Source organism: Lepidochelys kempii, chromosome 14, assembly GCF_965140265.1.
Source record: "Lepidochelys kempii isolate rLepKem1 chromosome 14, rLepKem1.hap2, whole genome shotgun sequence".
NCBI classification, from domain to species: domain Eukaryota; kingdom Metazoa; phylum Chordata; order Testudines; family Cheloniidae; genus Lepidochelys; species Lepidochelys kempii.
In genome coordinates, this window is record NC_133269.1 from 23,405,405 (window position 1) to 23,432,677 (window position 27,273).

Here is a 27,273-nt window from a genome sequence, read left to right on the forward strand (position 1 = left end):
GGGAAGGGAAGGGGGATGGGCGATGTGATGGGGTGGGGAAGGTCATGTGGAGGAAGGGGGCGGGATGATGTGAGGGGAGAAGGGCCTGAAGGGGAAGTGGAGCAGAAGAAGGGGAGGGCAGAAGGAGTCGGGCGGGTCCGGGCTGCAGTTCGCTCTCCCCTCCAGCAGGGGGCGCTGCGCTCTCCCCCTGCCCCTCCCGCTGCCGGCCCCTCTAGCCCGCGGGAGCAGGGCCGCTCGATCGTCGCTGGCCGTCTCCTAGCAGCAGCCCCCTCGCTGCCGAGGCCGCCGCGCGTGGTCCGTGGGGTCGGGCGGCAGCCGAGCCCGGCCCCCTGGGTAGGTGTCGGGAGGGGCGCGAGCGAGGGCCCGCCCTCGGCAGGTGCAGGAGGCGGGGCCAGGCCCGCGCAGGTGACGCGTGCGCAGTGCGTGGCCGGGGTGAGCCCGTACGGCGCAGCGTGTGAAGCGCCAACCCCCAGGTACAGGACCAGGGGCGGGGGGCTGGTCTCTCGGTGCCTGCCCGGCGGGAGGGGAGGTCGCCCACGGATGAGGAGCCGTGGGGGGAGCCCCCACCCCCACCCGTGGGACCTGGCTGGCAGGGCCCCCTGTTCCTAGCCCAGAGTAGGCCCCTGGTGGCCCTGGCTGGCTGGCGGGGCTCTCCCTGGTGGCCCAGTGGCTGGGTTGACAATGGGCATTTGTCCCTGCAGAGCAGGGACATGGGGGGCAGCCGTGGTGCCCCTGCCCTGCCCTATGGGTGGGTGGAAGAGCTGCCATCACTCCGCATCTTACAACCAGGAATGGGGGGCTGGAGGGGGCCTCGAGAGGTAATCTCGTCTAGCCCCCCCCACCCCCTTCCGCCGAGCCAGACCTAGTGACCCTGGACCATCCCTGATGGTGTTTGTCCAACCTGTTCTTAGAAACCTCCAGAGATCCGGCTCCAGAGAGGCTCGGGGTCCCCCGACGGCGTTGCAGCTTGACGACCGAGGCCTCGGACGCCACCCCACGTGCAGGAGGGGACCCCGGCGGCGGGGTCCTGGGCGCGTGGAGGGCCGGGCGCCCCCTCCGCACTTGCTCTGTGCCCTCCTCCCAGGCAGCTGGGAGGGGCCAGGGCTGAGGTCGGCGGAGGGGGGTCTCCTCCATCTGTGCTGGTCCGCTGCTGGGCCACCGTCGCACCATCCCCTCCGTGCTTATACCCGAGCCGCCCACCCTCTCGGAGATGCTGCCCGCCTGTGCGGTCTGCCCCCGGTCGCTGGGACAGTCCTCCACACCGCTTCGGCATGTGGGGAATGACGGGGACCGGGCCTTGGGCGACCGACACTGGACAGGGAGCTCAATGTGGGGTGTGCGGCCGGGATGGTGCATGTGGGGTGGATGCAAAAACGGCGGTGGCCCCAGTCACGTTTGCCTCCCAGGCACGCTGGGAAGAGAGGGAAACCCTGGATCCCTGGGAGTGGGGTGAGGCCTTGGCAGCGGCTTCCCAGTGTGCCTTCTGGGACGATGCCCCCCCAGGTAATGCGGAGCCAGTTGGCGGGTGCCGGGCACCACTCCGCGTGCCGTCCGTCGCTCGCCTGCCTACCCCGTAGGCTGGAAGCGGCGGCGGGGGACAACCCAGAGGGATTGGAACCGTTTCCCTCACCCAGGAGCCAGGTATCTAGCACTCTCTGCGAGCCTCACGGCCCGTGGAAGGTGGTGGTTCAAAGACTTGTGTGGCCTGAGGCGGCCCATGGATGCCCATGGGGGGCCCCGGGAAGGGCGGAAGGGGGACCACCAAAGAGGGAAGGACTCTGAGGATGCCCATGCCCCCCTCAGTACCCCCATGCCAGCCCGCCCCAACCGCCCCCGGTCCATGGGAAGCCCAGGAAGGAGAGGAGCTACCCTGCCTCCCTCTCTGCGTTGGGGCTGAAAGGCCAGGGCCTGTCTTGCCCCTTCCCGCCTCCACCCACCTGGACTCCCACCCCACACTCTGCGAGGGGAGGGCGGAAAGGGCTGGGGCGTGGTCGGGGGGTCGGTCTGCATGTGGCTGCGGATTTTTTTTTCCGGGGGGAGGGGTAGCTCAGTGTTTTGAGCATTGGCCTGCTAAATGCAGGGTTGTGAGTTCAATCCTTGAGGGGACCATTTAGGGATTGGGGGAAAAAATTGGGGATGGTCCTGCTTTGAGCAGGGGGTTGGACTAGATGACCTAGCAGGTCCTCAAGGAATTAATTCTGAAGCACTTAGAGGAGAGGAAAGTGATCAGGAACAGTCAGCATGGATTCACCAAGGGCAAGTCATGCCTGACTAATCTAATTGCCTTCTATGACGAGATAACTGACTCTGTGGATGAGGGGAAAGCAGTGGACATGTTGTTCCCTGACTTTAGCAAAGCTTTTGACACGGTCTCCCACAGTATTCTTGCCAGCAAGTTAAAGAAGTATGGGCTGGATGAATGGACTATAAAGTGGATAGAAAGTTGGCTAGATTGTCGGGCTCAACAGGTAGTGATCAATGGCTCCATATCTAGTTGGCAGCCAGTATCAAGTGAAGTGTCCCAAGGGTTGGTCCTGGGGCCGGTTTTGTTCAATATCTTCATTAATGATCTGGAGGATGGTGTGGATTGCACCCTCAGCAAGTTTGCAGATGACACTAAACTGGGAGGAGAGCTAGATACGCTGGAGGGTAGGGATAGGATACTGAGGGACCTAGACAAATCGGAGGATTGGGCCAAAAGAACTCTGATGAGGTTCAACAAGGACAAGTGCAGAGTCCTGCACTTAGGACGGAAGACTCCCATGCACCGCTACAGACTAGGAGCCGAATGGCTAGGCAGCAGTTCTGCAGAAAAGGACGTAGGGGTTACAGAGGACGAGAAGCTGGATATGAGTCAACAGTGTGCCCTTGTTGCCAAGAAGGCCAGTGGCATTTTGGGCTGTATAAGTAGGGGCATTGCCAGCAGATCGAGGGATGTGATCGTTCCCCTCTATTTGACATTGGTGAGGCCTCATATGGAGTATTGTGTCCAGTTTTGGGCCCCACACTACAAGAAGGATGTGGAAAAATTGGAAGGAGTCCAGCGGAGGGCAACAAAAATGATTAGGGGACTGGAACACATGACTTATGAGGAGAGGCTGAGGGAACTGGGATTGTTTAGTCTGCGGAAGAGAAGAATGAGGGGGGATTTGATAGCTGCTTTCAACTACCTGAAAGGGGGTTCCAAAGAGGATGGATCTAGACTGTTCTCAGTGGTAGCAGATGACAGAACAAGGAGTAATGGTCTCAAGTTGCAATGGGGGAGGTTTAGGTTGGATATTAGGAAAAACTTTTTCACTAGGAGGGTGGTGAAACACTGGAATGCGTTACCTAGGGAGGTGGTGGAATCTCCTTCCTTAGAAGTTTTTAAGGTCAGGCTTGACAAAGCCCTGGCTGGGATGATTTAGTTGGGGATTGGTCCTGCTTTGAGCAGGGGGTTGGACTAGTATCCAGCAGCAATAGTCTTGGAGTACGTCTGGGCCCGAGTCTGGTCTCTCTTTTGCACACAACTGTATAACTCTTTGATTAATAGAATTATTTCTGATTCACAGTGATGTAAGTGTGACCAGATTCACACACTGCTTCCTGATCCCAGCACCATAGAAATATTGTGTAAGTTGCTTACTCATGCATTCTTATCACTTACCAGTACAGAGTCTTTGTGCCATTCATTTACCATTTTGTCTTGGAAACCTTCATGCTGCCACTGTTAAACAAATAGTATATACTGTGTTAATAATTCTCCGTACTCTGAAATCTAAGTATACCTCCTTCTACAGTATCATTCTGCCCTGCTAGCTGCTGGGTGTGGAGAATTTAAAACATTTCCTGATGCATCTAATCCCCAGCAGAGCTACAGAAATATGTTGTCTCCTTTTTTAGGAAAATTCAAATGTGTGTACGGTGAGGATTTGTTGAAGGAAATTTCAGAGTTTACATGGAGCGCCAGGTATCATTAATCTATAAACAGTTTGAAAAGTGCTTTTGGTACAAAATACAATGAATTTGAGATGATTTTCCTCCTCATTGATGTAGAACAAAGTACAGTTAGTGGAGTTTTTCAAAAGTGTAGCTGCAAAACTGGCTAGATCACAAATACTAGATATGATGATAGCATTTCTTAAGTGTCTTTTAGCTCTATTATAATAAACTGAGGAATGGGGACAGTATCTGAACTTTGTGCTGTTTTGTTACCATTTGTTTTGTTAGAATTGGAAAAGGTACATAGAAGGGCAACAGAAATGATTTAAGTATATGGAACCACTTCCATATACGGAGAGATTAAAAAGACTGGGACTTTCAGCTTGGAAAAGAGACAACCAAGGGGGGATATGATAGAGGTTTATAAAATCTTGAATGATGTGGAGAAAGTGAATAAGGAAGTATTATTTATTCCTTCATGTACCACAAGGACCAGGAGTCACCCAATGAAATTAATAGGCAGCAGGTTTGTAACTAACTAACAAAAGCAGTTTCTTCTTCACACAACGCACAGTCAACCAGTGAAACTGCTTGCCAGGGGAGGTTGTGAAGGCCAAAACTACAATGGGGTTTAAAAAAGAATTAGATAAGTTCATGGAGGACAGGTCCATCAGTGGCTATTAGGGCCTTACCAAATTCAAGGTCCATTTCGGTCAATTTCATAGTCCTAGGATTTTAAAATCGGTAAATTCCATAGTTTCAGATGTTTACATCTGAAATTCCACTATGTTGTAACCATGGGGATCCTGACCCAAAAGGGGGCCATAGGGGGTCACAAAGCTGTTGTAGGGGAGGGTCACTGGATTGCCACCCTCACTTGTGCATTTCCTTCAGAGCTGGGTTCTGAAGGCTGGCACCATGGAGCTTCCTGCAGCTGGGGGAGGTACCCAGAGCTGGGTCTGATCTCCCCCCGAGAGCAGCTGTGCAGGGGAAGAGGAAATCCTGTCCCTCCGCAGCCTTGCTGGGACTAGCAGCTAGAGCCTGGTAGGAGTCCCCAGCTGGGGTGTCCCCAGCCCTGCCCCTCCCCTCCAATAGCTAGATTTTACAGAGGAGATTTGATTTCATGGTCCGTGACTCATTTTTCACAGTCGTGGATTTGGTGGGGCCCAACTATTGGATAAGATGGTCATGGATACAGCCCCATGCTCTGGGTGTCCCTAACCTCTGACCCCCAGAAGCGGGGAGTGGAGGAGGGGATGGATCACTCGATGGTTGCCTGTTTTATTTGTTCACCTCTGAAGCTCCTGGCATTGGCCACTGTTGGACGACAGGATACTGGGCTAGATGGACCCAGTATGACTGTTCTTATGTTCAGCCTTTTCATCTGGACTAATATCTCTTATGTCTGTAACTTGAAGTCTTTAAACTATGATTTGAGGACTTCAGTAACTCAGCCTGACGCTAGGGGTCTATTACATGGGGGAGGGGGGAGATTCTGTGGCCTGCAATGTGCAGGAGGTCAGACTAGAGCTAGATGATCACAATGGTCCCTTCATACCTTAAAGTCTATGAGTCAAACCTCTTTTTGTGAGCTCACTTCATTTTTAAACTTTTCAATTTAAACATTTCAGAGCTTGGCATTTGAACTGCCAGGCTTATAAGTAGTGAAATATTTGACACTTTCTAAAAAGCCTGTTTCTCTTCTAACTTATTATTTATGAAATACTCAAAAAGGGTTTGTTTTTGTGTCTTCTTCCTTTTCAGGTCCCATTCGAAAAGCATGCAACTGAAGCCATGAGTACAAATAAACAGTGGGATGTTAACAAAGCGCTGGCTGTTGCCAGCCTCTTCCATTTTTTTTACAGTGCAGGAAACGCCTGTGTCATTCCATTTTTAACTCTTTACTTCCGGCAGCTGGGGTTGACAGCCCCTTTAGTAGGTATTATCATAGGAATTAAGCACTTGATATCATCTCTCTGGGCTCCACTATGCTCCTACTTTGCAAAGAGCCACAGTAAAAGGAAAGTTCTCATTACTGGATCATTGCTGTGTTCAGTGGGAACCGGTTTGCTGCTTACACTTGTCCCACCCTTGAGCAAGGATGTCATGTACAAATATTGTAATATAAGCCAGCAATCAAGTAGCTTACTGAATGCAGTAGAGGTGCCTGACATGAGTCTGAACAATCTGAGTGCTGTAAATCCCAATACTGTTACCAATAAAGAAATGGTATCTGCAGAAACACTAAGAACAGCTACAAATGTTTTGGTGATGAGTGGAAAGCCACCGCTAACAAGTTCAGCTTTCCAAGAATTGTTTACCTTTATGGATGCACAAAAGAAGAATGGTGAAAGAACTGGTGAAGTGGGCACAACTGCAGACCTTTACCATAATAGGCCTTCTGGCAAGATAGCTTCTATGAATGCAATTAACCAGATGATACAAGAACTTGAGACACTCGCTTCAAATGAAACACAAATCCGTAGGCTTGAGAAGGAAAGCAAAACTCCAGAGGTTGAGCTGTTGAATGTGAATGGTAACCCTGAGAAAAACCTTTCTATTGGTGGAAGTACTGAATTTTCTTTATTTCAAACAAACCCTCACCCTGCTGGTCGAGCTTCTTATGTTTTTGAGACTCTGTCAAGTCACCCTGAGAAAGTTCGGGATGTCAACTTTGAGCTCCTACAAGATATTAACTTTCTTGACCGTGAGCACCAGATTTTTCTCATGGTGCTAGGTGCTGTTGTGTTTTGGGAGCTGTTGGCTGCTCCTCTCGAATGGATGGTTGATGACAGTCTTTATGAATATCTTGACTTTGTTGACGCAACTGACAGATATGGGAAGCTTTGGGTTTGGAGTTATTTGGGTGCATCTGGAGGAGCCTGCAGTATCACCATATTTGTGGATCAGTTGAACTGCTTCCTCAGTGCTAAAATCTCTCGTCTCTCTGTGCACTTCTATGGCTATGCTGTACTGATCACACTCACATTGCTCATCAGTGTCTTTCTTCCTATCCATGTTTCCAAGAAAACAGAGCATGTGAACAAAACTGTCAAAGCTCTGAACCTCATTGGAAGTGATGGCCGAACAATTCTCTCTGCTGTCACCGTCTTCCTTACAGGAGTCATTGGATCTACTGTGCAGAATTTTCTCTTCTGGCAAATGCAGGACCGAGGCAGTAGTGAATTATACATGGGTCTCTCAGTGGCTATTGGACTGATTGCTGAAATTCTGCTTTATATCTTCAAAAGCAAGTTACTAAGGGCTCTCTCAAGTAGTGGTACTGTTGCACTGAGTTTAGGCTGCCTTTCAGCACAGCTTCTGTACTATTCGTTCCTGTGGAATGCGTGGTCAGTACTGCCTACTCAGATGTTGTGTGCCTTCAGCAACGGTGCCTTATGGTGGGCAGTTAATATGTTGGTTGACGATGTAGCCAGTCCTGGGACGGAGAGAGCTCTGCACATTGTCCTCCAGGGCCTCTCACATGGTTGTGGAGCTACCGTGGGAAGCTTTGCAGGGGGATTTGTTGTGAGCAACTTTGGCTTCGCAGTTCTGTACAGGGCATGCTCTATAAGTTTGGCACTGTGGTTAATCTTGTTCCTGATAGTCCAGTCTAAGTTGCCTCGGCAGAAAAAAATTAATTATTCTCGTCTCCTGGCTGCAGATCCTAGTGATGAGAGTGACTCAGACGAGGAGAAGGAAAGGGACTGGCTAGTGAAAGCTATGAAAGATGAGAACTTCAATAGGAATTGGTAACATAATCACATTTGATCAGCTAATCTGCAGTAGAACAGATTCAGAGTGTAAAGATGAAATTATTAGGCAAGAGGGAAGGAAATGCCCAGGAATGACTAATAATTCCTAAGTGGTGGAGTATACAGTGTACATATTTGCTTGGAAAGCCATGTATAAAAACTATGTTTTATAAATCTTTTATTTTCTTAAGATTAATTTATAGTAAATATTTGTAGCATTTTTTAACTTAATCATTATGTTTCCCAAATCCAAGTGGAAGGCCTTTTGAGATATGCATTTGCTAAAATAAATAGATCTCCTAAGTCCCAGGGTGCTGCTGTAACCACAGTGCTATCCTTCCTCTACCTGGACTCTGTGCAGACTGCATCTCCATATTAAGGGTAGAGATGGATAGAGCCCCATCTTTTATATCTTTCAAAAGATAGCTGCTACCTGCTTTATTTTGTGCAAATTAAACATGGCACTTTTTACACCCCTTTGATTGGGGTCAGTTTGGGCAACGTGTGTTTTTTAAAGTACATTATTCAGTGCCTTTGGACAGGAATATATCTGCAGTTCTCAGGGGCTGGTAAATGAGTAACTTTAAAGAACCCCTGAGATTTGTCCAATTATAATCTCAAAAGCATGCAAATGCCAGCATAGTTTTCTTCATAGGCACCTACAAAATAAAAATGATTTGGCTGACCTCACCAAAATGTCCATATTAGACTTTATTAAAAATGGGCCATGAGTCTTTTTGCCCTTCAGGCTAAGGTTGAGTGTAGTGCCAGTGTAGTAGTTATATTGTCTTTCAAAAGTTTACATTCTTCCTTTGCAGACGGATGAGGTTTAATACTTAGTGGGTGTTTCGATATAGTTTGCTAGTTCATGCTTAAAGTTTTACAAACCATGAGAGTGGTAGCTGCAAGCAAACTAAATATTTTGGCACATTTAACATGCAATAGAAGCAGGGCTCATAAAAGAGCTGTAAATAAAATAATATGCACTTGGCTTAATTAATGTTTGACCTAACACCTTCCTAATTCAGTAGGAAGTGGCACAGAAGCGACCAGCAAGAAAAGGGGATACCATTGAGTGGTATTTTGTTGCTAGTTACACATCAGTAACTACTGATCTGTATGTCAGTCATTTCAACCCAATAAGCTGCCTTCAACTTGCTGGCACAAATCCACTTTGTCTTGCAGCATACTCTACTAGAAATGCTTTATATAGAGAATTGTCTTAGTGCCAAGAATAGCTACAAAACTTACGTTATCTTGTCCATCAGAAGGAAAAAAAAATGTTACTATCTTATAGGAATTCAAACCAAACAAGCTGGGAACAATTTTAGTGTCAAAATAGTTTGCATCTCAGCCCTATTATCGCGTGATACCTCATCAGCAAGTGGTGGTCAGTAGTACTTAGCACTAATTACTTTTTTTTAAAAGTTAAAAGATATCTGACAGAAGCCATAAGTAAAATAAAGAAATTGCGAGTACATTATTTAAAGGGACAGCATCTGTTAGACACTCTGATACATGGGGATGTTTAGATAAATAGAGAGAACTTAAATTTGGCCCAAAATTTAGTAAAAACAGGCTTTTGTAAAACCTCAGACCAATGGAAATGTACATTTTTAAAGTCCAGTGAAAACAGGTTTTTTTTAATCAGAAACAGTCCCCTTCAGTGGTTGAAACTCTAGATTTTACAGCACAAAAATCTGGAAGTGAAACTGACTCAGGGCTCGTCTACAACAGACATTAACTACGTCTGTTTCTACTTAAATCTGTGCAACACCTTTGTGTAGACACTTCCCATCCCTTTCTCTGCTTGTGGCTGTGTCTATCTCTCCAGTACTCCCTGCCCCAGCAATGAACAGTGAGGGCAGTGTGCAGAATAATAGGTGATTCTCCTGCCCTTCAGAGGCTCAACTTGCTGGTTCGACAGCATCCCCAGGCCCTTCCACCCACCAAAGCAAGGGACAAAATTTAATTGTCCTTGACATTCACTTAACACCTTTTAGTTGGTTTTTTTTAGCTGTAATTCCATTTGCTTTAGTTGGCTTCTGTCATATCCCTAGCATTCTTTGAACAACTATGAACCTTGTCAAGGCTTTTAATGATATTAGGACTCAAAAAACAACAACCCCATGTCAACTAAACTGCCATTGTGTAGAGTACATACGTATTCACTCTTGTAAAATAAGTGATGAATGGGTACGCTTGGTGGATTTAGAAATACACCCGCATCAACAACATGTACTTAGATCACCTACTAATAGCCCAAAATTATTAATGAAATTCCTGCATGGATGTTTTCCTGTTTCACTATCATTTTTTGTTATTAATAGGAGTGTCATATGTAAGATATGGGAGCTAACTGTCATGCTCTACTTGGCACTGGAGAGGTCAAGTCCAGTACTATGTCCAGTTCAGGGCACCACACTTTAAGAAAGATGTGGACAAATTAGAGAGAGTCCAGAGGAGAGCAACAAAAATTATAAAAGCTTTAGAAAACCTGACGTATGGGAAAGGCTAAAAAAACTGGATGTGTTTAGTCTTGAGAAAAGAAGACTTGGGGGCAGTCGCTGGGGGGACCTGATAAGTCTTCAAATATGTAAAAGGTTGTTAAAAGAGGATGGTGAACAATTGTTCTCCATGGCAACTGAAGGTAGGACAGGAAGTAATGAGCCTAATCTTCAGTAAGGGAGATTTAGGTTAGATATTAAGAAAAAAATTTGAACTATAAGCATAGTTAAGCTCTGGAATAGTCTTCCAAGGGAGATTATGGAATCCTTGTTTTTTGAGGTTTTAAGATCAGATTAGATTGATTTTGGTAGGCAAGGCCTCAGTCACTAAAATCAGCAGATTGGTTGTGTAAGAAGATGTCAACATAGTCACTTTGCTGACCATAACTAATCTTTAAACTCTGCAGAACGTTACACAACTCTGATTCAAATAGCCAGAATTTGAATAACTGGTTGCATCATCTTATGTTTTGATTTTTATCACTGAAACCTAAGAAAATTACCTTCTTCACCATTCTAAGTTCTAGCTTTTTCATCTGTGTCCTATACAAACCTTGTAACGAGAGCTGTGTGCAGCAGGGTGGCTTCATTTCACAGTGTGACGCTGAAACTTTTCCTTTAGTTTCTATTCATGTGTGGTTCACATTTTCTGAGATTTCCTTAAAGTTGCACGTTCCAACAGAACTACAATCTCAAAGCAAAACTCAGGTGAAATTGTAAATTTTTCATGCTTTTGATTCAGAATTGTAAGAATTGTCCTGGGTGCTCCAAAATGATTCAGTGGACTCAGGAAACCTTTCCACAAAGCTTTTTTCACTTGAGTTTGTAATGAAATATAAAGCCAGGTGAGTTTCTAGAAAGGATTTCAGGTTTTGTAATGAATACTTGCCCCAGCTCTGCTTGTAACAAATAGATCTCTTCTAGTCCATTACCTTAGGGTGGCTCCAGTTAGCTGTAACTTCACAAAAATGTCAGATATTTTCAGCAATGTTCTATTACAAATAGGAATATTTGCATGTTCCAAAACTTAAAATCTGCAGCTCTCCTGAATCTGCCCTCTTTTATCATGGAATATGCTGCCTTTCAACAGTAAGACTTTCCATATTACTTTACCAGTAAAAATGCTGCTCATTCTTTTTGCCTGTCTCTGAAATATACGCTGTTCTGAGGGCTGTGTGAATGGTGTGCTCCAAATCAGATTTAAGCTCTTGGAAGAGTGAAATAAGATTGGAACTCGATATTGAATTGCTAATGTTGCAAATTCTCCAGATGGTACCTTCTGTAGACTTTATAATTGAAGATACCTTGTACACACTTTGAGATATTAAGCAAGTATTGACTCTTGAATAGGTGAACATGTAGGGAACTAACCCAAGAGATAAATATTGACTGAGACAGATATCAATATTTACCCTGAGAATTCTTGGAGCTTATTAAACATGAAGTCAGCATACAGTATATATTGCTACATTCATTCAAAAAGACATATTTTTAAAGACCCAGTTTCTACTTGTTCAGGGGCAGAGACTAAGTCTTCCTATGTGTGTGTGTGTACATTGCATAGCTTAACTGGCCTCAATCCTCATTGGGACCTCTGGGCACTACTGTAATACAAATACTGTTACTGTGCCCAAAGTCAATGATGCATACAAATTAGGTAAAGAAATGCCTAAAATGCTAGTAGTTTGTGACCCAAAAATAGAGGCTAGATTGAGGCACCTTTACAAATTTAATCTTAATATCTTCATTTGTAATATTTAGAAATTTTTCTGCTATGGCTATGGATTTCTAGTATAACAGTTTGCTTTCTTCATCTATTCTAACTTCCTTCTTCTAGGGTTTCTATAGTGACGATCACTCTAGTATCTAAAACTACTCCCTCCCAGTCTAATGGGGAGATAACGTTAGATGGCTAGTGAAAAAGTATAGTCCTGTGATCCAGCCAGCCAGGTAACAGAACTTTGTGTATGTGGTTTGATTGGACATAGAATGAATTCAAAAACATCTTGTAATTTGACCTCTGAGCCAGTCATGTTACTGTTGTTTGCATATGCAATCTAATTATTAACGATGATTCCAGAGTTCCCTACTGTTGATCCCTATGGAGTTAAGCAATAGAAAACAGCTGAATTATCACATGACTTGTCAAGTAATCAGGAGCCAAACATTTATTTTATAGTTCTTCCACAAGAATAGGATTTCAGGTTCACCAAACTGAAAAGAGCTGGTAAAACCTGGATGTAGGAACCTAGATTTTGCAGGTAACCATCACTGCCTTGTGTTGCCCAGTGATATATTTGAATGTGATCATAGGCAGAAGTTTAACAATGTGGCGGTTAATTGACAGTACATGGCCCTTGCTTCATCATAAAAGCATTTTTGAAGGCTTTGATTCTTGTGTATTTTGTTGTGTGCGCTTGGCTCGATATGAAAATTTCTTATTGTCTGCTCAAATAATTGCCTTTTTAAAGAGCTCTGAATCACCATGTCTGTCTTAATGTTTTCCCACCTGCAGTTTAATCTTTTTGGCATTTGTCAGCATATCTCAAATACCATAGAGACTGTGTTACTGTTTTCTTGAACTGGGCAATGCACTTTAATATTAAGCTTTTAATATATGTACCCTTTCTACTGGATATCAATGTACATGCACCTTTTGGCTTTTTATAGAAATAACTATGTACAGAGAAATAGTTGGGCTTTTAAGACATATTATTCAGTTACACTGGAAGTGTTGCTATTAGTAAATCAGTTCTTATGCAGCCTAATGTTAAAATCCTTTTAGAACAGGGTCCATTAAAGACTTTTAGCCTTGAATTCTAGGACTTAGGAAGGCTGTGCATGTAGTCAGACTTACACCTTTATACTTGAGAATTGATTTGCACAGGGCATGCTGACTGGAACATAAATGTGCTGGCCTGCTTGCTACTTGACTTCCAACCTTACCATGTGGAACGTCCAACACATCTGAATGTAACTTTTTCATTTGAAATTACTTCTGCCGTCCGTTTTGCAAAGTGATTTTATTTGATGATGATAGCGTGTACTGTGGAGCAAACTGACCTTCATGCTTTAATTGGATCATAAACTCAGCCATGTGATTCTTTAACTGTTGCTAGATTAAATCCTGTATTTTTAGTAGCACAGTATAAATGTCTAAAACATTCTCATTTTGGCCAATAGTGATTTACATTCCTGAAGAAGAGAATATCCCTGTAAATATTCAACTCTTCTGTTGATCAAACTGTTTACACTGTTGTTTTTCCCTGCAATGCAGAGCAGTGAAAACAAATCTGAGGTGATTCTCATTGAGAGCTCACAAATGGGTTTTATGGCAGATGATCTTCATTTAATGAGTTGAGTCACAGTCAGATGCTGGGATTCTTTTACATTTTACATGTCTAATTGAGGTACAATAATTAGCGGCTTGATTTTCAAAACAAATTGAAGTATAAATAAACCAACAGGTGTTTGTACTTGTACAGGAAACAGCCATTTCCTGCCTTTGCAGAGATTTTGGTTGCCTCATTAACAATAAATGATTTGACCAAAAGTTGAAAAGTACAGTGCAACTCCTAAAAACTTTTAGTGCATGAACTAGGAAGCCCAAGGTACTCCTTGGGCTGAACAGCTCATGAAAATACTGAGGTTATATATTTTCCAAAAAACACAATCTCGTCAACTGCCAGATATTGCATTCCTTAATACCCTAAATTACTGCATTAATACAGTGCAGGTGATGGTACTGTATTTGCAAATCATTGATTATTAAGAGGGGGAAAAGGTATTCACGTCAACTGCTGTGAATAATCACAGGTCATCCATGCTGGGTTCTGCTGCTGTCTTTCAATTTGAAATCAACATTTCCAGAATCCTCTGCCTTTCATAAACACTTCCTCATTTGTCATCTGTATATATTTGCACTGAGTTTACAAGCAGAATAAATACCTTTTTAACTAATCAGAAATGTTGTGTTGTTTAAAATCCTTGACTGACTTAAGACTAGGCTGTTTCTCTTTGCTCTTAGTTATGGGTGACTTGGTATTTCTGGTTTACTTCCATGACTTGTGCCCTTGGAACCTGTGACCACCTCATGACTTCTAATGGTTATCATTGCAGCCATAGGGTTGTGTTTTCTCTGTGGGTGAAGTTCGCTCATGGTATTTTGGAGTCAACCACAGTAGTATTTAAAATAATTAAAAAATCCATCTTTCCAGCTGAGCAGAGGGTCAGTGTTATGCTGGCACTGGGCACCACTCCATCCCATACTGAGCTGTACGGCTCCTGGGTGGGATTATCAAAAGCACCTACATGACTTTCACTGTCAAGAGAAAGTGAACAGGAATAGTACACCTGAGTCATTTAAGATGCTTTTTAAAATCCCAGCCTATGACAGGTCTCATCTTCAAAATCTCACTGCAGCCAATGGCAGCTGTGGTCAGTGTTTTCAAATGTAGGCAAGTAACTAGGAGGTCTCAAGCCCCTGCAGCTCCTATTGGCACGGATGGGCGTGCAGCACCTCTGAGAATGTAGACACTTATCTATGTGTCTAAATATGTATTTAGGTACGTGACTTTTGGGCACTTGGGTTTAAAAATATTCGTCCTAACTTGGTAACACTGCATCTGGATCAGGATCACTGAATCTATTCCTATGATGGGGCCTTGTACCTGTAGGACAGATCATTTCACCCTCTTGTGCCTCAGCAGTACCTGAAGCACCTTCTGCGGCACTGCTTCAGAGGGGAGAGCACACTGCCTTCTCTTTCCCCTTCACCTGCACGTTTGCTGTTGTCGTGTTCATCTTTCTCTGCCTCCCTTAAGAGAATGGCGGTCTCTTTCCTCAAAAGCCTCCATCCAATGGTTTCTCCAGATGAAACAATCCATTACAATTCAATTTACATTCAACTAAACAAAAGTATTTCTTGGAATAAAAAAGTTTGATACTAAATGCCTGAAATTTAGCTGTAATGGATGTTTTCTTGTCTACATCTACTGATTTATTCACTCAAGCTTTTAGTCCTCTCAAACACTAATGGAGGACTAATTACACTAATGTAATAGCTCACAATATTCTTGAGAGCTAGGTCAGTATTCTCTGTGCTTTACAGAGGGGAAGTGAGACACACAGAGGTGAAGCAATTAAACGAAGGCCACACAAGGAGTCTTTGGAAAAGCCTGGAATTAAACCCACATCTTGTGAGATCCAGTCCACTACCAGATCATCCTTCCCTCACTCTTAAGTTAGAGAATATTTATAAAATGCTAACACATCTTCTTTCTGCACATCTCTGTTTCTTGTACTGAGGGTCATGCGCCTCTGGGAAGGAATGGTTCCCAGAACACCAGCTTACCTATTGATACTCCCCATACACACACCTGCCTTTGAGGTGCATTGTAAATGTTAACACCAGCATTTGATTATAAAAGCCTCCCTTGTTGAACTTGGCTGGGACACACAAGCAGAATTCCCTTGTTTCCTGTTTTTAATAGTAATAAAGTGCCTTCATTTTAAATACATCTTTTGGGCTTTGTCCTCCCTTGTCCAAACAGAATGTTGGGTCTTTCCTAAACTCTAAGTTAGCGTAAGAAAAAATACTTTCCAGTGTGGCATTACCTAGGGCGGGGGTCGGCAACCTATGGCACACGTGCCAAAGACGGCATGCGAGCTGATTTTTAATGGCACGCTGCTGCCTGCCTGGTCCCAGCCGCTGGCCCCGCTCAGCCCGCTGCTGAACCCAGGCCAGCAGCAGGCTGAGCAGGGCTGGCGGCCGGGACCCTGACAGGCAGCAGCGTGCCATTAAAAATCCTGCCTGCCCTGGCCCGCTCTTCTCCACGTGCCCCCCCCCGACCCCTGCAGGGGCAGGATGAAGAAGCTTGGTCCTGCTGGCTGCTGCTGCAGGACAGGCAAGGTCCCCTCTCACTGGCCTCTTCCCCCAGCGTGCTGGGTCCCTGCCCCTTCTCCTCTCCCTCCCTGCCACCAATCAACTGATGGCCCTTGCAAGGGAGGGGGAGAAGCGGAGCTGCAGCGCACTCACTACTCTGGGGAGGAGGTGGAGACGAGGTGGGGACGGGGCCTTGGGGAAGGGGAGTGGAATCAGGGCATATCCCCCCCAGCCCCCTGCCGTGAGCCGCTCTGGGCAGGGGGCTGGGAGCAGCCCCACGACCCTAGCCCACACCCCCAGCCCTCTGCCCTGACCCCTGCACCCCCCTCACACACACCCCAGCCTCCTGCCCTGATCCTTGCACCCCCCCACGACTCCAGCCCTGACTCCAGCACCCCTCACACATACCCAGAACCCCACACCCCATGCCCTGACTGCTGAACCCCCTCACATGCCCCCAGCCCTCTGCCCTGACTCCTACACCCCCCACACATACCCAGCCCCCCCAAGCCCTGACTCTTACACCCCCCACATTCCCACCCCCACCCTGAGCACCAAACAGGAGCTCCAGCACCACCCCCACCACAGTCCCACTTGCACCCCTCGTACCAAATGGGAGCTGCCCAGGTAAGCACTCCACACCCAAACCTCCTGCCCCAACCCTGAGCCCCCTCCCTCATTCTAGCTCCTGGCCAGACCGTACACCCCAACCCCCAGCCTGCTCCTTCACCTCCAGCCCTGTGCTCAGTGCACTCCCACCCTCAGCTCAGTGCAGAGAGAGAGAGGAAGAGAATGGGTTAGAACCAGGGAGAAGGTAGGTATCCACTCTATGTGGGCAGGTCCGGGATCCCAGACTGGCAGTGGGCTGAGTAGGGCTAGCAGCCGGGACCCTGGCTGGCAACAGCCGGTGGATGGAACCCCAGACCGGCAGTGGGCTGAGCCACTCAGCCCACTGTCAGTCTGGGGTCCCAGCCACCAACCCTGCTCAGCCTGCCACCGGTCCCTTGCCAGCCAGGGTCCCGGCCGCAGGCCCCGCTCAGCCTGCTGTCAGCCTAGGTGAATGGAACCCCAGGCTGGCAGCAGGCTGAGCGGGCTGGTGGCGTAAGATCAGCATTTTAATTCAATTTTAAATGGAGCTGCTTAAATATTTTGAAAACCTTGCTTACTTTACATACGACAATAGTTTAGTTATATAATATATAGAGAGAGAGACTTCTAAAAACTGTTAACATGTATTACTGGCATGCGAAACCTTAAATTAAAGTGAATAAATGAAGACTCAGCACACCACTTCTGAAAGGTTTGCCGACCACTGACTTAGGGTATGAGCTGGACCAATGAACGGCTTTCCTCCCTCAGTTCTACACCCTGGGGTGCCTTTTACACTGCTTTGCTTTCACACAGCATGTAAGTTACTCCCAGTTATGTTGTATGAGTGCTGTGGCCAGCCACTCATGAATTACACTGCAGAGCAACACCAGTAAATTCCTAGTCCCAGACTTCCCCCAGAAATGTACATCTTGTACTGCCTGGCTCTCTCCTGGACAATGCAAGCTCATATAAAGTCTGTCATTTTATTAATAGAAAGTGATATGCAGAAATCTTCTTATCCCAAATGGAGTTTCCCAAACACTTCATCCAAACAAACTGGTTTAGATAAAACAATAAAACTAATTTATTAACTACAAAAGATAGATTTTAAGTGACTACAAGTATTGAGGCATAAAAGTCAGAATTAGATCCAAGAAAATAAAAATAAAGCGTAACTAATACCTAACTTAACAAGCGAAGTGAATTCAAAGCAAAGATCTCTCTCACCACCTGTTTCAGAAGTCTTACTGGCTGAATTTCTTTCATTTTCAATCCCTCCCCCAGTCCAGTACTGCTTCCTTTGTTCTTAAAGTGTTATTGATGCAGTGGGTAGAGAGAAAGGGAGAGAGAATTTGGGTTGTCTGCTCTCCCTTCTTATAGTTCGAGAATCATCTCCATCTGAGGTTCAGGAGGCAGCAAGTCTGTGTGAATGGGAACCGGCAGCTGTTTCTTTGTCAAGATGTAGATTTTTGCCCATATCCTATTTCTTGCCAAAGAATGGCCACGTAATTGGATGATGGTCCATTTGATTTTGTTGACACCTGGCAGAAGCATTGGCTAGACTTTTGTTTCTGGGAACCTGGTTTGTGGCTGCTCCCCCAGACTAGAAACATGTCTTAGTAATACCATACAGAGGAATCTTATAAGTTTACATGCAATATTTCCACACATATTTTACCAGGACAATAATGATCAGCAAATTATGAGTTTTCAAATGATACCTCACAAGGCATACTTTATACACAATTTATCATAGTCCTGCAAAAGGGGTGAACATAAGAGTGCAGACTGTCACATCCATATTTCTAATCAACTCTTTCCTGTATCACAATTAACTCTTAACCATTCCTCTGCAAGACAAAGTCCAGTCTAACTGTGGCAATGCAAGGTGCAAGCTTTCATTTTGTAGTCTAAAAACCCAGAGTTAAATTGTAAATATATGTCAGGCTGCCTCTATTAGTCTACATAGGAAATTGGTCTTTCTCATTGCTCTCTGAAAGTGTAGGAACACAGCTCTACCAGAATTAGAACTGGTTGAAAAATGGTTTTTTTCCCCTTGTAGAAAAAAATTTGGGGCAAAAAATCAAACACTAGTCTTGATTCTGAAATCCTGCTGTGATGCCTCATCGGAGTTGTAGTTTGGGTACCTCATGTTCCCATTCTCCTCCTTATACTGGGCTCCCCACTTGGCCTACATTTCTCCTGATACACCATGGGTTTCCCTCTTGGTGAGGGGAGGTAGTGCATCATTCCCATCATGTGGCTGGCATGCATCAGGGAACGTGGAGTTCAGCTTGGGAGCCCAGCCTATAGAGAATGGGGGAATGAGGCAACTGAACTACAACTTCCATGAGGCACTGCCATCGGATTTTGGAATAAAAATATTTTGGGTTTGGGCCAAAAAACCACCATTTTTCTGGTTATCAGGTGTTCAGTTCCCCCCCCGCCCCCAAAAATAAATAAATAAAATCAAAAGAATTTTCCAAAAAGCCAATCAATGCTTATTGCCAAAAAACTAATTTTGTAGAAAGCCCCTTTTTCTACAGAAAAACAGTTTTGCTGGAAAATTTTTGACCAGCTATTATGGTTCCAGCGTAAGTTTTACCACTGAACTCTCATTCCCTCTCTCCATGGGCACCCTTCCAACTGAGTAGGACCTACACCTGTATTTCTTTCAGGGTCGAATTCCATGATTCAGCGCACCTTTAGGCTGAGTCCCTAAGTCACAGCACCCATATTCACCCGTGCTGTGTCCTCTGGGTTTTGGGCCCTGTTCTAGACTTCCTTTCTGCAGTATGAAAATGCAGTCTCTTCGAAATAAAGTATTTATTTATCCATAAGAACATAGGGATGAAAGGGTTAAAACAACAAAAGGCCTATACACCCATTACCTTACCTAAACCTGAACCTTTTCCAGTTTCAGTAGGTCCACTTGTCCTAATCATCCCACAGCTGCTGGGCAAGGCAGACTGTGCCCCTGCAGTGGCTGCCGTGGGCTCAGTGTGATTCTCTGTCAGTGTCCCACCCACTGAGTTACAACACCGTCTTTTGATCCATATCAAAATTCCTTTGCCTGTCCTGGGATCCCTGAACCTGGTCAATCTGATTTATGCATCTCTCCAAGCGGATCAGAGGCAGCCTTCTAGCAGTGGATTTGTCTGTTAAGACCTGCAATTGAGAGAGAATCACTATCTGCAGTCCTGGATTGCAAGCTATCACTTTAAAAGTGGGGAGGTTTCCTGATACTTCTTGCAGGCCAGGGGGTTCTGTATCAAAGTGTGTGAGCAGCATCAGTCTGGAAAGAGTTAGCTTAAATCAATTAAGCTCTGCCTTAGGAAGCAGCTTGTTTTCTCTCTGTGTTATGGGGTTCATGTTTGTTATCATTCTGAATTTTACAAAATCCAGTAGTGTTACGCTGCAAAGTTCCAGAATATTTGTTTTTCTCTCACTTCTCTGGAGAGGTGTAAAACAACCCACAATTGAGGTAACTCTTTGCCCGCATGCACCAGACAACACAATAGTAATCACAGAGGCAGAAATACACACAATATTTATAAAATATAATACAAATTTCTCCTGTGTTCATCACACCAACTCTAGCCAGGATGATTATCCTTGTGTATGATGAGAGGTGGAGAACTGAAGTCCTCAGGGACTCTCATTGAAGTTTCTTAGCTCACATGTGTGGTAGCTTGAAGCAACAGGGCATCCAGATAGAGAGGCTGAGGACCAAGCAGTGGGGTATGTACCTGTTGCTACTTTGTTTTCTGTGTAACACTCCTTTATATTTCTAGGAATCCACTGTCTTCAGGAGGCAGCTGCCATTTTGTTTTCAGTTCAGATGCATGTGCCACAGGAGACCCACACACTAGGGACTTCTTTCTTTTGTGTTAAAGCATAACCAGAGTTCTCGTGTTGGTGCTCTGAGAAGAGAACTTAAAAGCAGATGAATGGCAAAATGGCTACTTATAGGTCTGTGAAGGGCCTCCAGATTAATGCAAAAGAAGAATCTGGCTAGAGTTGTGCTGTCTTTCCATGCAGATGCTGTTGAAGACAGTGGCATGAAAAGATCAGTTTTTTTAACTGTGCTGGGAAAGGTGCTTTTGGTAGCCACTAATGCCTACCATGTCCCACAGGACCCAGGCACAGTGAGGTTTAAGGACTTAGAGGAAGTTTATAAAGGTGTTGTGTGCTAAAATCCTAACAGGCCCATAGTTCTATCACACAAAATACATGATGGGCTCAGGGGTGGGACTGTAAGTGGCACGAGCCTTCCTTGCTGTAAAGGCATGGGGAGGAACTGGGCAGCACGCTCAGTACCTAGAGATCCCATTCGGAACCAGCAGGAAGCCTGGGGCCAGAGAACTCAAATGGGAAATCTGTGGGGATATGCTGGGAAACTTACAAGTGTAAGAATCTGGCCTGGGAGCAGCAAGTTAAATAGGAATCTGCAGGGAGGCAGCCAATCTTTAAGTTAGCCTGAGTCTGATGCTCTGCAAACCAGAGAGGCATCAGAAGCTGGTCACCTGCTGAAGGCACTGGATCTCCAGGAGAATGAAGGAGAAAGAGAGGCCCCAAGAGGGAGGTCACAGGCCATGCCGCAGTTTCCGGCCAATGTGAAGTTGGTGCTTGGGGAAGGGGCAGCGTGCGGAGACCCCCTGCTCCCCCAGGGGCCGCAGGGATGTCCCATCCACTTCTGGCAGTGGCGCGGAGCCAGAGCAGGTAGGAAGCCTGCCTTAGCCCTGCAGTGCCGCTGGACTTGCTAGGAGGAGTTGATCAGCCGGGCCTGTGGACCCCCTGGAGTACCCTCGGGGACCCCCAGAGGTCCTCTGACCCCAGTTTCAGAAACGCTGGATTGGAAGGACTGTGAGCTGCATATGGAAGGAGTAGTCAACAGGCATGGGTACAGAAGCCAGCACACTAAGGTATTTGTTACACAAGGCTTTTGGGGAGCGTACATGAGGGGCATTGGGCACTTAACGGATATACAGGAATTTCACAAATAAAGGGCAGGGATTGTTTTGTGTTGGTATAGCGCCTAGTGCAGTGAGGTTGGTCTGTGGCTGAGGCGCTGATTAATTATTAACAATAAATGAAGGTCGCCATAGTGTGAGGAGCAGTTGGGGTGGGAAGTGTCACAGAGAGACCTCGATGCCATAGGGTGATGGGTGGGGCAAATGAACTCGTTGTCTCTGACTGGAGTGTTACTGTACAGCAACAGAGAACAGATGATTTAGTGGTGGGATTTCTCTGGTTTCCTTCTGCCTTTTACAAAAATCCCTGTTTCTGTGTCAGCCTGACTCTCCACACAGTACTGCCTGGCTTTCCTGCACATCAGCACTAGACTAAGAACCAACTGTGTTTTCTATTGCCTCGTGGGTAGAGCTGGTTGGGAATTCTTGGGCAAAACTTTTTTTTTTTTTTTTTTTTTTTTGGTTGGAAGGTGCTGATTTGTCATACCAGTTTTGATAAAAGTTTCCTCAAGTCGGGATGGAATTTCTGGTCAGAGAGACAGACAGCTTGAATGACTTTCCCATATTTAGTGTGGTCTTGTCCAGGGAGGAGATAACTCTGGAGTTGATAGCAGAATGGTTACTCCTTCACTCGGCCTCTGTTGGATGTGTCTTGAGGTGAGTGGTAGAAGTGTAGGAGCACAGGCTGACCCAGTGGTTAGGTTAGCTGGCATATTGGGAGACCTGGGTTCAATTCCTTGCTCTTCTACAGGGTTCCTATGCTACCTTGAGAAAGCCACATGGGGGGAAGATTTTCAAAGTCACTTAAGCACTAAATTCCCATTGACTTTCAATGGACGGCAAGTGCCATTTGTGCCTTAAAAAATCTCCCTCTTTGTCTCTCTGTGCCTCAATTCCCCCTCTTTAAAGTATGGGATAATACCACTGCCCAACTTCACAGGGATGTTATGAGGACAGGTATGTTAAAGATTGTGAGGCACAGCATCATAGTAACAGGGGTCCATCCTGTAAGTATAGAAAGGACTAACGGTGTTCAAGAAAGCTTCTTGTCCTTGCTTCCACCAGAGGGCGCCCCTCTGTCCAATAATGAACACTTACATCTCGCCTCCTGCTGCTTCTGGTCTATTTCATATCCCTGCAGCTTTGCAAAAGCATCTCAAAGGCTAATCATCAGACAGCAGCTGCCAGGCAGGTGTCAGGCTTCTCTTTTCTTTTTGGTTTGATCTCTCTCTCTCTCTTTTAATACATTTCTTTTCAAAGGGTGGGCTCTGGCTTCCCTCTGGAACCGGCTCCTAAGAAGTGCATCTGCCTGAGGAATTCTGGGCTCAGGAGGATTTGCTTTCTTCTTCTTTCTTTCTTTTCTTTTTTTTTTTTTTTACGACACCTTTCTTAGGGTCTTATTAAAAATAAGAAAGGGGCTAGGATGGAAAAGGAGAGCAGGACGCCTACCCGCTATGGATCATTGGAGTCAACCAAGTGGACAGCTGCAGACCCAGCCAGAGGTGAGAGCGCTTTGCATGCATGTGGAGCAGCCAGGCATCCCCTGAGATCCCAGCTGATGAGAGAGCTCAGCCACCTCTCCAGGCAACGGACTCAAATCCGCACTCAATGCCTGCAGAGCCTGCTGATGAATAACATGCGGTCTGAGCGGGACCTCAGTTGGATTGGTCTCCTAGCTCCCTTCTCTATGTAGCAGGGGTGCTAGTGACTATGATGGGGGTACATAGCAATCACAGGGGAATGGGTGTTTAGAAATATTCAGTGCCTCTGATGGTTTTTCTTATCACCTTGAAAGTTTCACAAGGGTAAGTCAGGGACTTTCCCATCCTCCTCCCCTAGAGCTAAGGGGTTGTTGGTGGCACTGGGGGGGGGGGGGTGTCCTCTGGGTGCCTGCATAGCTCATTGGCAGGGTGAAGGCAATAGGAATTTTCAAAACAGTCCTTTTCTGCTCAGCAGTAGGGACATAATAGTGGCAGGCACTGGAGGAAGCAGGTGATCAGGCTCATGAGTAGGAAAACCTGGCTGGGAACCAAGAGTTCTCTGTTCATTCACAAAATCAACTCACACCAGCTCTTCCAGGTGGGAGTTTGTGCTGTGAGAGCACAGAGGTGGCAAAAGTCCAGTGCCTTTGGGGATGCAGATGAGGGAAGGGGTGGATGACTGGGTTAGAGTAAATGAGAAATGTCCTAGCTTGTCTCTCTGGGTGGAGAAAGTATTAAAAGATAGCTTTCAGAGTAGCAGCCGTGTTAGTCTGTATTCGCAAAAAGAAAAGGAGGACTTGTGGCACCTTAGAGACTAACCAATTTATTTGAGCATAAGCCATCTGATGAAGTGAGCAGTAGCTCATGAAAGCTTATGCTCAAATAAATTGGTTAGTCTCTAAGGTGCCACAAGTACTCCTTTTCTTTTTATTAAAAGATAACGCATCAATCCCCAGAGCCCCCCAAAGCTGTGACTACCTTTGAAAAATGATCCCCTCCTGGCTCCAGTGGCCCATTGTTAATTTGATTCTTGAGACCATCATGGTGAATAATGAAGATGAGGATAAGATTCAGGAATTTACACATTCACCACGCTACTAAATATTATTAGCTTCTGCTTTACGGTTCCCCAAGTGAGCATCGCAGGGCTGGTGGTTCCGGCAACAGCTGTGGTGGGGAGATTGATGGTTATCCATTTATCCAGACTATTTATGCCGAGTATATGGTGTCTTCAGACACACAGCAGCAGCTGTTTTAGCAGCTGCTACGTAACAGCATGGGGAGTGTGGGCTAGTGGTTAGAGCAGTGAGCCAAGGACTTCAAGGTTCTCTTCCAGATGCAGCTGCTTGTTTGCTCTGTTTTCTCGGGCACCTCATTTCCCTGCTATGTATCTGTTTCTCCTCCTGTGAAATGGGGATGATCACAGAACTGTAGGGCTGGAAGGGACCTCGAGAGGTCATCGAGTCTGGCCTCTTGCACTGAGGCAGGACCAAGTAAACCCAGACCATCCCTGACAGGTTTTTGTCCGATCTGTTCTTAAAAACCTCCGATGACAGGGATTCTACAATCTCCCTTGGGAGCCTGTTCCAGAACTTAGCTACCCTTAGAGTTAGAAAATTTTTCCTAATATCTAACCTAAATCTGTATGCTACAGATTAAGCCCATTACTGCTTGTCCTACCTTCAGCAGATGTGGAGAACAACGGATCACTGTCCTCTTTATAACAGCCCTTAACATATTTGAAGGCTGTTATGAGCTCTTCCCTTCTCATGACTAAACGTACCGAGTTGTTTTAACCTTTCCTGATAGGTCATGTTTTCTAAACATTTTACTGTTGTTGCTCTCCTCTGCATGTTCTCCAGTTTGTCCACATCTTTCCTGAAGTGTGGCAGCCGGAACTGGGACACAGTACTTCAGCTGAGGCCTCACCAGTGCTGAGTAGAGTGGGACAATTACCTCCCAGGTCTTGCACGCAACATGCCTGTTAATACATCCCACAATGACATTAGCCTCTTTTGCAATAGCATCACATTGACTCATATTCAATGTGTGATCCACTTTGACCCCCAGATTCTTTTCAGCAGTTCTACCACTTAGCCAGTTATTACACAACTACAAAATGGGGATTTGATTTTTCCTTCCTACGTGAAGTACTTTGCACTTCTCTTTATTGAATTTCAGACCAATTCTCTAATTTGTTGAGATCATTTTGAACGCTAATCCTGTCCTCCAAAGTGCTTGCAACCCCTCCCATCTTGGTGTTCTCTGCAGATTTTAAAAGCATACTATCCACTCCATTATCCAACTCATTAATGAAAATATTGAATAGTACCTGACCCAGGATCGACCCCTGCAGGACCCCACTAGATACACCCTCCCAGTTTGATGCAAATCGTTAATTACTCTTTAAGCACAGTCTATCAGCCTGGTTTGCACCCACTTTATAGTAATTTAATCTGGACAACATTTCCCTAGTTTGCCTATGAGAATGTCATGTGGGACTGTGTCCGAAATCTTACCTCCCCAGGGGCGCAGATGAGCTTGTGAGGCTTAATTAATTCATGCTTTCTTTGTACAGAAGGCAGTGAAATCATACAGAGTAATGCTGTACTGTTCATATTGTGCTTTCTCCACCTCAGCAATGGGCAGGGAGTGGAGCCCAAATCTAGGGCTGACCAGAAAACAAGAATTCTGATTTGCGGAAAATGTGGAGGTTTTGACATTTGTTTCAGGTCCAATTAGAACAAAACAGAGACCTTTTGAAATGTTTCATGAGTCAGCGAAACCCACTCAAGAATAGCCAATAGCCCAGTGCAAGAGCTGTCACCTGGGATGTGGGAGAGCCCGGATCAAGTCCCTGATTTGGAGCAGAGACATGAATCTGGATTTCCCACATCCCAGATGAGTACTCACACCACCAGGCTGCTCTGGGGCAGGTGTCTGTCTTGTTTTGACCGTAAGTTCCACCATGGTCCTAAGAAACCTTTCCTGATCAAAGTGGCATCGCAACCAATATATTTCCTTGAAAAGTTTTGGTTTGACGAATCAGCATTTTCCAACAAAAAATGTATCATTCCAAAATTCCTGACGGACTCTAGTTTCATCTTAATGTCCCCTCTCACAAGCCTGACATCATACCTGGCTCACACTTTGCTCCTTTCTCCTGAGCCTTCCATCCAGCCATTCTTTGAGCTTCTGCCTTCTGCCAATTACATATCTTCCCTTATTGCACTAATTACCTCCTTAGCCCAGCCATTGCCCCCAAGTGTCAACAATCTCCACCATAAGAGGTTAATTGCTCCCGATTAAGCCAGTATATCTTCTCTGTGACACAAGTGACCAGGGTTCTACAGCTAGCACTCTGTCACAGAGACCGTAGGATCCGGCTGTGCTACGAGTACCCGGAGAAGATCACGTGAATCCAGAGGTTGAGCGGCTTCAAAAAACGCTGTGAAACCTTCTTCCTCAGCAAAGCCTTTGCACCGTGAGACCACCACTCACATACAGATATCCCCTTCCACCCCCAAACCTTAACACTGACCTTCCCTTCCACCCCCAACCTTCAACACTGACCCCCCTTCCACCCCACACCCCAACACCGACCCTCTTCTACACAACACTGACCCCCCTTCCACCTCAGACCCCAACACTGACCACCTTCCACCCAACACTGACCTTCCCTTACACCCCAACCTTAAACACTGACCCCCTTACACCCCAAACCCCAACACTGACCCCCCTTTGACCCAATACAGCAGAGCTCTTGCCATGAAAGAGAGAAGAGCCAAAGGGGCCATGAAGTCCATTAGGGACTTTGCTATTGATTTTCTGTGGAAGGCACCCAGATACTATGGTGATGGGCAGCAGTACTAAACCCTAAGGTAGATAGACAGCCCTTTCCCATTCCCTGGGTCACTGGGAGTTTCAAGGTCAGGCTGCTTATGATTTTATTCATATTCCCTTTGCACACCCCTCTATTTCTACCCACAGCGCTCTCAAGAAATACTTGAGGAAGAGGGGTGGGGAGGGAAGAACAGGCAGTGGAAAAGGAAGGGGGATGGGATGGGGCAGGGTGAAGAGAAGGGGATGGGGAATGGGGCAGGAGAATGGGGATAGGGGCAGGAGACAGTGGGAGTGGAAGGCGGATGGGATGGGGAAGAG

General features: G+C 45.9%; 2 protein-coding genes across 9 annotated transcripts in view; both read left to right on the forward strand.

Annotated features, from left to right (window-relative positions):
• The first annotated feature begins 265 nt into the window (after positions 1 to 265).
• On the forward strand, positions 266 to 14,142 carry MFSD6L (major facilitator superfamily domain containing 6 like). 6 transcript variants are annotated; one of them, XM_073310854.1, is made up of 3 exons: positions 496 to 1,641; positions 3,552 to 3,612; positions 5,686 to 14,142. In XM_073310854.1, the coding sequence occupies exon 3, from the start codon at positions 5,716 to 5,718 to the stop codon at positions 7,675 to 7,677; it is 1,962 nt and encodes a 653-aa protein (XP_073166955.1). In that variant the 5' UTR covers positions 496 to 1,641; positions 3,552 to 3,612; positions 5,686 to 5,715; the 3' UTR covers positions 7,678 to 14,142. The 6 variants fall into 6 exon arrangements, with proteins under 6 accessions (XP_073166960.1, XP_073166959.1, XP_073166957.1 ...); XM_073310859.1 differs by lacking the exons at positions 496 to 1,641; positions 3,552 to 3,612 and adding an exon at positions 266 to 333; XM_073310858.1 differs by lacking the exons at positions 496 to 1,641; positions 3,552 to 3,612 and adding an exon at positions 372 to 432.
• Positions 3,552 to 27,273, forward strand: part of LOC140897797 (bMERB domain-containing protein 1-like) — a 75,147-nt gene continuing 51,425 nt past the window's right edge. For 2 of the 3 annotated variants that reach the window (XM_073310867.1, XM_073310866.1), the window contains exon 1: positions 22,795 to 23,133. In XM_073310867.1, coding sequence (XP_073166968.1) covers positions 23,055 to 23,133 — 79 coding nt within the window. In that variant the 5' untranslated portion in view covers positions 22,795 to 23,054. Of the gene's footprint in view, positions 3,613 to 22,794; positions 23,134 to 27,273 lie in introns of those variants that run through there. The other variant, XM_073310868.1, reaches the window with a different exon arrangement.